General features: G+C 47.4%; 1 protein-coding gene across 1 annotated transcript in view; it reads right to left on the bottom strand.

The window, feature by feature from the left end:
* PRSS23 (serine protease 23) overlaps positions 1–9221 on the bottom strand; it is a 21769-nt gene extending 12548 nt beyond the window's left edge. The window contains exon 1 of the mRNA XM_081003375.1: positions 8786–9221. Within this exon, the coding sequence (XP_080859501.1) occupies positions 8786–8793 (8 nt within the window). The 5' untranslated portion in view covers positions 8794–9221. The remainder of the gene's footprint in view (positions 1–8785) is intronic.
* Positions 9222–10616: the final 1395 nt, after the last annotated feature.

Below are 10616 nucleotides of genomic sequence, written 5' to 3'. Positions count from 1 at the left end.
GGAGGTGATGTTCTGATACCATAAACAGATGGGTGGGCGGGGAGGGGAAGGAGGATCGTTTTCCTGGTTTTCCTGCTTCTCCTTTATCAGGGACACTTTTAGACTCTGGAGCCCAAGGAGGGGCTGCGGTTGAAGGAAGCCGCTGGCAAGTTGGCAGCCTCAGTGGTGCCCATATAAAGGCTTCACCCAGGGATGAGACCCCAGCTGGCTCCCCCCGACTTGGCTACGGCCCTGGACTCCAAAATAAAGGAGGTTTCCTTCTCTCCTGCTTTTAAAGCTGGGAGTTGCCTGTCTTTTGTCATCCCTATAATTACACACCTGAGCATGACGGCAAGCTTAGAGAAAGGCACACAGCCTATGCAGGGTGTCTAATGGCCACATCTCCATCCCACCCGCCTTCCCGCCATAGATCAAAATAGGTTCTAGCCATAGCTGTCAACTTTTCCCTTTTCTTGCAAGGAATCCTATTCGGAATAAGGGAAATTCCCTTTTAAAAAGGGAAACGTAGATAGCTATAGTTCTAGCGCATTAGTGTTACTGAAGGCTGGATCAGAGGTGGCCTTAGATGGGTCAAAAAATACTTTGGTCATTTGAGAGGTCAACAACCATCAACTTTGGGTCAAGTCATTAAGGCACAGGTGTACTGGAACCTTAGGAAAGCACAGGCAGCCACATTAATTACAAAAAAGTCAGCAGCCTTCTGGAAAACTCTAGCATCTGCTCTCTTCACAGAAAATGATGCCAGATCATGGAGAGCTCTTATTCGCACAGCAGTGGACTCGGGGGTAGTTCCCATTCCCTGCCACTTTCCATCTATACCACTGTGATGGCTACTGGAGTAGGTTTGCTTCCTGTTTCCTGCTGAACCATTTCCTCTTCCTGTTCAGAGATGCCTGCAATTGCAGTACCTGGCCAGCAGGGGATGCTAGGCAGTGAAGCTGACCCTGGAAGCCGCTTCTCCTATAAAAGGGTGTGTTTGTGCGCATGTAACCGCAACCCTGATTTCTGCAGAGTTGGGGATCCCCACACCTGCCATTGCGAAGATGCGCAGTAAAGCACTTACACAAAAGCAGCTTCCCCCAATTCCTGATAGCCCTCACCCTCCCAAAAAAGTTATCGGTGGCACTCTTCACCCTTGCAACTGAAAAGGTTTTGAATAAATGGTAAGAGGTATCTGTGGGAACTTAACCTTACTCCAGACCTCCATCGGTGGAGGTATGCCCACAAAAACTATTATTTATTTTATTTCATAATAGTTATACACTGCTTGATTGAAAAACCAACCCTCAAAGTGACTTACAAAGAGAAAAACCAATAAACTCACAACTAAAAGCAGTTACCTATTTATTTATATTTCCAAAAAACCTTAAAATCAGCAACCAGCTAAAAACAAATTGAAACACACAGAGATGGAAAGAAGATAAAAAGTCCCTACCAGAAAAGAATGGCAGATCAAGTTGATGGCTAAAATAACCAGAAGAATCAGAAATCAGGAAGACCAAAATTTTAATAAGGAATAGAGGAAATTTATAACTTATCTTAATTGTAAACAGTTAAAATCTTTAGTAGGATTGGAATATCACTTGTAGTTGAACGGTGAATTTTGGACACAGTGGAGAGGTAAAAGATTTAGATTATCATAAAAGATGCAGGAGAAAATGATTAACAATATGACCCGCAAAGGGGAGGAGGGAATTCCAAGAGATTCCTTGGAATCTTATTTTTATGTTGTATGTTGGATATGTGATTGTAAAATTTTAATCTGAAAAACCAAATAAATAAATTTTAGGAAAAGAAACGCACACCAACATGCTACCTATCCAGGTACAGCAAACCTAAACACATCTGCTTAGAGAAAGCCCAATAAAATTACCACTAAAAACAGCTACGTTGAAAAAATTTAAAACCAGCAACCAATAAAAAACAAATTGAAACATGCACCGATATCCTACCTCTAGCAATTACTGTGCAAACCTAAACATGCCTGCTGAGAGACGCCGATTCCGTTGAGTTAACTGGGGCTTCCTTCTAGCAGGTACAGTAGGGCAGCCTTCCCATCCCACAGAGCTGGAAAGAGAAGCCCTCCTGTATTTGGAAAGCTGTTTCTCCTGCTCACGGGAGACTTCAGTTGGATAATTTACTTTATTTCTTGTGGCAGGCAATTTGGGTGTTCTTTGACCACATGGAATACTTGACTTACATCTGGATGAGATACAAGCAGCCTTTTTCACCTCTCAGGAATATGGCATGGAAAGCGCATGGCCTCTTTTTTTCCATACCTACAAACTCGCTCTCTCTACGGCATGAATCACCTTTGCAGTAAGGACATCCATTCTAAATGCCTACGGTTTGTTTTGGTTTGTTTTTTTAATGAAGGTCACTATTTAGGAGGTGTTTCTTCAGTCCTGCTAATTAGAATTTGTTCCTGCAATGTACAGTTTTGGGGGGGGGGGGAGAGGAGGGGGGGAAACTGGGAGAAGAATAGTCTCCATTACATTTTGCAATGAAGACAGTTTTTTCCACAGGGCAAGGAGCCAGAATGATTAACAAGGAGAGGGGGGCAGTGTAGGGGGAGGAGGAGGAGGCGGGAAGGCAGAGCAAAGAGCGTCTTTAAAAAAATTATTATACGGTGGTACCTCTGGTTAAGAACTTAATTCGTTCTAGAGGTCTGTTCTTAACCTGAAACTGTTCTTAACCCGAGAGACCACTTTAGCTAATGGGGCTTCCCGCTGCCGCCATGCAATTTCTGTTCTCATCCTGAAGCAAAGTTCTTAACCCGAGGTAATATTTCTGGGTTAGCAGAGTCTGTAACCTGAAGCGTCTGTTACTCGAGGTACCGCTGTATTATACAAAATGAGTATCCAGCAACTGTTCCCACTTCTGGCAAAGCATCCAAACAGATTTCCTCGGCCGTGTGGGTTGTTAAAAACACAAGCAAGGCACTTTAAGGATTACAGAAGCACATTTTCTCTCTCTCTCTCTCTCTCTCTCTCACACACACACACACACACACACACACAAAAGCTACGTATGTTGAGACACAGCCTGTTGGCGATGCTGTGCTTCTTGAGCCTGTTCCTTCCTAAATCCCTGCTAATTTGAGGGTTACGAGAGGAGACATGCTGGAAAATCTGAGCCAGGTCGCCCGAGCGTCCAGGGCCAGGGTACCTGCCAACGCATACAGTAGACACAGCAGGTACGCTGGCAAGCTGGCCGGAGTGCAGCCCCGCGCCAAAGTAATAGGATCATTGTGTGATTGGGTTACCAGCTGGCAAAGTTAGTTTAAGAATTACTGGGTCTGGCACGCCTACATCCCCACTCTGCACACACACACTTAAAAAAGGAATTTGTATTTCTTGACTATGCTATGCAGCCCATGGAGCTGTCCTCCTGGCCCCTGTTCTCTCATTCCCAAATTCCTTTTGGGGAAAGGTTCTAATGCAACCTCAGAGCATCTGCCGGCATGCAGGAGGTCCTCAGGTTCAATCCCCAGCGTCTCCAGTTACGGCAGGGAGAGTTCCCTGCTGGGATGGAGCTATATACCAGTGGCAGCATAGAATGGTGGGTTTTGGAAGGGACCCACGAGGCTCATCTAATCCAACCCCCCGGCCATGCAGGAATCTTTTGCCCAACATGGGTACCATTATCCAACGGCAGAACAGTAGCAGAAAGCCAACGAAGCACAGTGAAATGAGTGCTGGACTGGCAGGAGAGAACTTAGTGGCTCACCTGCACTGTGGGAAGTGGGGAGGGGCAAACAGTATTGAAAGAGGCTTCATGCGGGAATGTTTAAATAATTATCTAGGGGATAATAAGGGTTCATCAATAAAGACCTGGTTACGTTTAGAATGATACCGCATAGGGAAATGTTCCCTGATACCAAGATGAGGGATTCTATGGAATGCAGATAGAGAGAACTGAAAAGAATAATGATCTGTTGTGACCTTGACGGAAGCGTAGAATAGACGCGCCTTCTTGTGTTTTGGCTCATTTTCCTCTCTTTTTCTTTTTTCTCCCCCCCCCTCCTTCTTTCCTTTTTCCTTTTTCTTTCCCATAATGGCTTATGTTCCATGCCATGTACTTTGATTTTTTTTGTAGTTTTTTAGCTTTTTCCATTATTATAATTAAGGATTTTTCTTTTGTAATTTTGGTTGTTTATATTTATCTGTAAATGTTTAAAGCAAAATAAAAGTATTGAAAAAAAGAAAAGAAAGAGGCTTTATACCTAGCTGCCCCATCATGAGCACAAATCATCACAAATGTACAATACAAAGCAAGCCTGGAATGGCTCTTTGGGCTGCCTACGACGTTTTCTTAGATTTTCAAAAATGTGTCCCCAAAGAGATTGGGCATCTCCCTCCTGCTGGCACAGGGAGATCATCTCTCCTGTCCCTCCCAGCCCCTTGCCGACACCCATCTGATGTCTGTGCATTAGATCAGTGGTTCCCAAGGGGGACAGTATTACCCCCTGGGGGGGCAGTGGTATTACCTAGGTGGGTGCTAAGAGGCAAGAGTGCGGTTGCTGGAGGAGTAAATGACTATCAGACTTTGTAAAGCTGGTATCACTGGATGGAGATTCATTTCTGGAATGAATTAAACTAAATAGTTTTAACTGGATTTTGAGTGCATGTGCAATTCATTGTTACTGTTTTGAATTTCAAAACAAATTTCATTCATTGAATTTTTATTCAGAGTTCATTGGGGTCTGGGTCAGCTCAGTTGGCAGAGCAAGATGCGCTTGATCTCAGAGTTGTGGGTTTGAGCCCCACGTTGGGCAAAAGATTCCTACATTGCAGAGATTTGGGTTAGTTGACCCTTGTGTCACTTCCAACTCTACTATTCTATGACTCTATAATTCTATGATTTTATTGTGCTATTATCCTTCATAGTGCAAACCACTATTCTGAATAATACTTTTTATGGGGTAGGGGGCACCAAGGGTACGTTTATGGAACCAAGGGGTCAGTGGCCTGGAAAAGGTTGGGAACCACTGCAGGAGACGAATGAAGAGCTTTCAGACAGGCTTCTACATTTGCTCGGGAGCCCTGGTCATGCAAGACTCCCCGTTGCGCAAAGGAGTCTGGGAACTGTAGTTTAACAAAGGTGCTGGAAATGGTGGCTCTGTGTGGGGTAAACTGTCCTTCCCAGGATTCTTTCAGGGGAAGCAATATGCTTTAAGGGTCCTTTAAATGCATGCACCCTATGACTGCAGCCAGATCTCTTTCAGACTTTGCCAAAAATGCAGAGGTGAGAGGGGTGGGACTGGTCAGGTCTGCAGGGCAACTTCACTCTCCTTTCTTGAAATGTCAGCCTTTCGCTAACTGTAAGCTAAAAGGAAGATACGGCTCATGCGGTTGTTTCATCAAGACACACTCGCCAATAGCCCAGGATCACATCATGCCAAAACAGTGCCCACACGACTCTGGGTGCCAGCCACTCTGGGAATAGGATGGGTTTTTATAGGCTTTCACACAGCAGATTTATGCAGCTGAGGCTGCAATCTCATGACGTTGCATGTGCAAGCTAGAGAGATCCTTCCCCACCTTTGTACTGTATTTATATGGATTCCAAGAGACTTTGAAAGTCGTTCCAGGATACTGAAGCCCAACTATTTCGCAACGAAGGGAAACTTTTTACAGCTGGTGGAAATAAGCGAGTATCTCCTGGGTGTCACCCAAGAAAGCAAGCATGATATTAATCAGCTGTTTTCGCGTGAGCCTGTGTGTGTGCACATAGGCATTCTGCGCTGGAGTTTCCAAAAATATGCATTGACTATAATGTCCAACTAGGGCATGACTTTCATTACCTCATTAAAGCATGGATTACAATAGCTGGACATTTGCTTCCAATCACTGTTGCTTCTGTAATCATCAATCAGAATCCAAGAACAAAGAAAAGCCGGCCTATTTTCCGTCTGTTTTCAGCCAGGCTGAATTGAGAAAATGCAGGGGCAGCCCAGACTGGGTGTGCTCGCATGCATGTAGATAAGAAGTTAAACATTAATTGCTTTCCAAAGGCATAGCTTGATAGAATACTCTTTGAAAGTATCCAAATAAAACCAAGGCAAGGGCAAGCAAAATGAAGTCCATGCGTGGACTTGCCTTGTGTTCTTGGAATTCCTCAAACCACACACACGCACAAAGTTTCTTTCTGATAACTGCGTGCCAGGGAATGTTAGTGTTTATACTAATAGGGCAAACTGGCTCAGTTTCACAGGCACACATAATAAACACATGCCCATCGCCACCCAAATTTATTTACACATTGGACCCTTTGGTCTTGTTCTCACAAATGGCAAATGAGGTGTTAGATCAGCTTCTGGACTGCACATGAATGTTCCTGCAAAAGAGAGAGGGGTATAGAATTCCCTGCACATAGAAATCCAGTTGTCAAAGGCAGCTGAGATAGACCCCTTCTCCCTGGTCTCTAGGAGAATGGCCGTGTCTGCAATCTGAACTCCGAAGGACTTACTTCCCCACCAGCCACCAGTGAAATCTCAGGCCTAAGAGCTGCTTCAGAAGTGACAATGACACAGAGGGGGACAGGAAGCACAAACTCTCCGGTGCTTCCTGTTTCTTTGCCTCTCTTGTCCTTTTCCAAAGTGGAACACTTGGGAGAGGCTCTAGCTGAGGGGTGTGGAACCTTTTACAGAGAGACGCATTCCCCTCCAGGCAACCTTATGAGAGCCACATGCCCATGGTGGGCAAAAGCACAGGCGGAAGGAATGTTGGATGCCAATGCCACCTTTGTGCAGTAGGAACGCAACATGCACATTTGTTCGGCCCAAGCTGATGCCCTCCAGAGTGCAAATTCCACCAGTCCCAGTCGTGTTGGCTGCAATCCAAAACATCTGGAAAGCACCAAGCCGAGGAAGGACACCATCCCATGTAACACTTGCACAAATGTCTTCTTTTGCTGAGTTATAGTGGCTCAGTGTAATCATGTCGAAAGAGGTCCTTGCAAAACTTCCCCACGTGGCCTGCATATTTTTCTCTTAACAGACCTTATCTCTAAACTGGAGAAAAATGTACTTCTCATAAAACACACAGCACCCCAAAACCACAGCAGGCACTGCAAAAGGTGCCAAGTTGGTCGATATAAAATAACCTGGAGAAGCTACGCTGTGCCCACAGCACAAAGTTGGCATGGTTTAATTTGCTGCTGCCTTATCAAACCTCTTTTGTTTTCTCAGTCCCTCTTCTAGCCTACCTTACAGGACTGTTGTGGAATTACATGAGACCGCTTAAGCAAGTAGGGCTACAGGGATTTTGCACAGAAGGAAGAACTGCAGATGAAAGGAGGGCAATGGGGGGGGCAGGGGGGGAGAGAGAGAGAGAGACGAGAAGCTGCAGCTCCTGCCTCCACTCCCAATTCACTGCCAAATTAAAAAGTACAAGGGGAGTATCCACAATGTGACTTAGCAACCGTACGTAAGAGGCACTTAGGTCTCACCGCAGAATAACCACAACTAGACCACCGGAGGATAACCACAACTATGGGGGGGGGGAGAGACTGTGGCTTAGCGGCAGAGCACATGGGCTCGGCATCCAGAAGGTTCCAGGTTCAATCCCCAGGATCTCCGAATAAGGCTGGAAAAGATGTTTGCCTGAAACTCTGGATAACTGTCGCCAGGCAGTGTAATCCAACTTCCACACGCTTCCCCTGCAAGAAGCATAGCCCATGGTCAGGGAAGGCAGAAGTCCTAGTCCAGCGATATCTGGCACATATGGACTAGTCATCCTTGGGACGTGGTGGACTCTCCTTCCTCGGAGGCTTTTAAGCAGAGGATGGATGATCATGGATGCTTTAGCTGAGATTCCTGCATTGTAAGGGGGTTGGACTAGATGATCCTTTGGGGTCCCTTCCAACTCTACAATTCTGTGTTAGTAGAGAGGACAGAACATGATAGACCCCATAATTCAATAATTCGGTATGCAGGGACCGAGGGGGGAATTGCTAAGCCCCGGAGCGTGCCTCTTAGGGTGGTGTTGCAACAGCGGTGGATGCAAAACAATTTAAAGAGACGGCTGGTCCGTGGGAATTTGGGAGGGTCCAAAGGGATTAGACAAACAGCAAGTAGGATAAAGTTTTCAAATCTTCCAAGAAGAGTTAGTTAGAATCAAGATCACTTGTCCTTGGTCTGTGCTTTGTATGGTTATGTAGGAATAGAGGAAACACAAGAGTCATGCCATTGGTCTATCTAGCTCAGTATTGTCTACACGGACTGGCAGCAGTTTTAAGCCAGGGTTTCTCCAGTAAGATAAGACCAGGGTTAGGGTTAGGTGTTGAACTTGGAAGCTTCCGTATACAAGGCAGATGCTCCACCCTTGAGTTACAGCCCCTCTCCACAATATGTTAAGTACAGATAGGGAATCAGAATAGGGATAGGGAATCAAAGCTCAGGTAGACAAGAAAAAGGTAAAGGAGACAGGTACCACCCCAAAGAGTTTAAATTTAAAAAAACAATAGGTTTTTGTTTCATCTCTTCGACTTGCCCAAGTCCCAAACATTTCACATGGCTCCCTGGAAGAGTAGCCATCCCAACGCCTGTAATAATCCACTAAAGAGGAAAGGACCCTATCTTACTGAATTGTTCAAATCAACATCACCTATCAGGTGTGTGGCCAAATCATCTTTCAGATCAGCCGGGCTTCTAGCTGATGCTCTCCCTTCTGGGCTAAAACGACTTGGAAGTTTGGGTCCCAGATGGACTTTACTTGTGGATACCAGGGCTGCTTCCTTGCTTAAGATCTCTACAGTTCTCTAGAACTCTTGATCAACTTACCTCTTCATGGCTGTACCAGGACGCTGATTTAAGAGTTCTCAAGGGTCCTGGGAGCAAAGTTTTTTTAACACACAACTCAGACAGATGAAGACTGAAGTCCCATCACTCCCAGGTTCACGGCGCCGCAGGGGAGGAAGACTTCTTCCCTGCTAGCTCGGACGTTGCCTTCCTTCTCCCCCAAATCGATGCAACCCCTTCCTCGCACCCACACAAAACGAGATTTGCAGATAGATGTTCTCCCCACCCTGCCCTCCTCTCCAAAGCTCTCTCTCTCTCTCTCTCTCTCTTGCAAAACCTGGCAACCGGAGAGGAGCGCAGCCGAGAGCTCCCTGCAGGTGTCACCGCGGAGCCCCCTCCTGCCCAGCTGCTGCTCTCACCCCTCGGCGCGATGGGGCTGGCGGCGAGGGGGGCAGGCGGGGAAAAAGTCCGACCCAAGGAGGAGGCAAGCCGGTACTTCGGCGCAGGCGCCCTGCGACTCAAGCCTCCCCCTTCTGGCTGCAGCCGAGGAGCCGCCCCTCCCCACGACGCGCACCCCCCCTCCGCCTGCGCTGCCCCCCTGTGCCCACGCCCCTCCGTGCGCAAACAGAGGCTGCCTCCGTGCATCTCCAGCGCGCGCGGGGCGGGGGCAGGATTTGCAAAAGGGGACAAGGCAATTTCCCCCTTCCTCAGAAGCAGTGAATTGGGGACAGGGGCGGAGGAAAGAAAGGAGCCCTCTCTCTCCCGTTTTCCCATGCCAAAAGGGACTTTAAAAAAATAGTCCGCCCCCACCGCATGGGGTTTTTTGTTCCCTCGAGGGGGAGAGAGAGATGCGTTCAGACGAAAGAGCGCGCCCAGGTTTCTCAAAAGTTTGCCCAGAGAAAGAGAGAGGGAGGCAGAAACTGGCTGCAAGTGAAGGATGCGAGAGTTGGCAGACGCGCGCGGGAGAAAATGAATGGCCTCTGGAAGAATGGCTCGGCTTCTGCGCCATGTACCGAGGCGGAACATTCCCCCATCTCTCTCTATACTGTCGGCACTGACTGGCAGCTGCTCACCAGCATTCCAGACATTCCCAGCCCCGCCTGGAGCTGCCGGGGAATGAGCCTGGGACATTAGACGCCCTGCCACTGAAGTGCCTCCCTTCACACTGGAGGACCCAGAGGTAGGCAGGCAGAATCATAGAACTGGAAGGGACCCCAAGGGTCATCTAGTCCAGCCCCCTGCAACGCAGGACTCTTTTGCCCATGGTGGGACTTGAACCTGCCACCCTGAGATTAAGCGCCTCATGTGCTGAGTTACAAGCATAATAATAATTCTGGCAAAGGCACAGTATTTGGTTTTGTATTTATTTATCTAGGCTGTGATGCTGTCTTCCCCAAACCGGCGCCCTCCAGATGTTTTGGACTACAGCTCCCATCATCCATGACCATTGTGCGTATTCACTGGGGTTGATGGGAGTTGTAGTCTGGAACTTCTGGAGGGTGCCTGGCCAGGGGAGGCTTACTTAGGAGCTCAATGGGGCTGTGTTCTGAGCAGACCAGCAGAGGGTTGCACTGTTAGCCAAGCAGCCATTCAGTAACAAGACCCTCAGGGCTGGGGATGAATATTTGAAACTTCCAGGATGTTTCTTTTATAACAGGAAGCTTTGGACTAGGACATGGGACACCAACAGTCATACCTTTGCCCAAAGAATCCTGGGAACTGTAGCTTATTAAGGGTGCGCCTGCACGTCACCTCCTCTGTCCTTTTCATGTCTCTTCTGGTTCTGGGAGATGAGGGGGAGGAGAGCTGGTCACCGCAAGAGGGGGGAGACACCCATGACTCTTCACCAGCCTGACTCATCTCTGCCTCTTGA

The sequence above is a fragment of the Podarcis pityusensis genome, assembly GCF_964106645.2.
Source record: "Podarcis pityusensis genome assembly, chromosome: 4".
Classification (NCBI taxonomy): Eukaryota; Metazoa; Chordata; class Lepidosauria; order Squamata; family Lacertidae; genus Podarcis; species Podarcis pityusensis.
The sequence above is the reverse complement of the archived record's forward strand: the minus strand, read 5'-3'. Positions and strand labels throughout refer to the sequence as shown.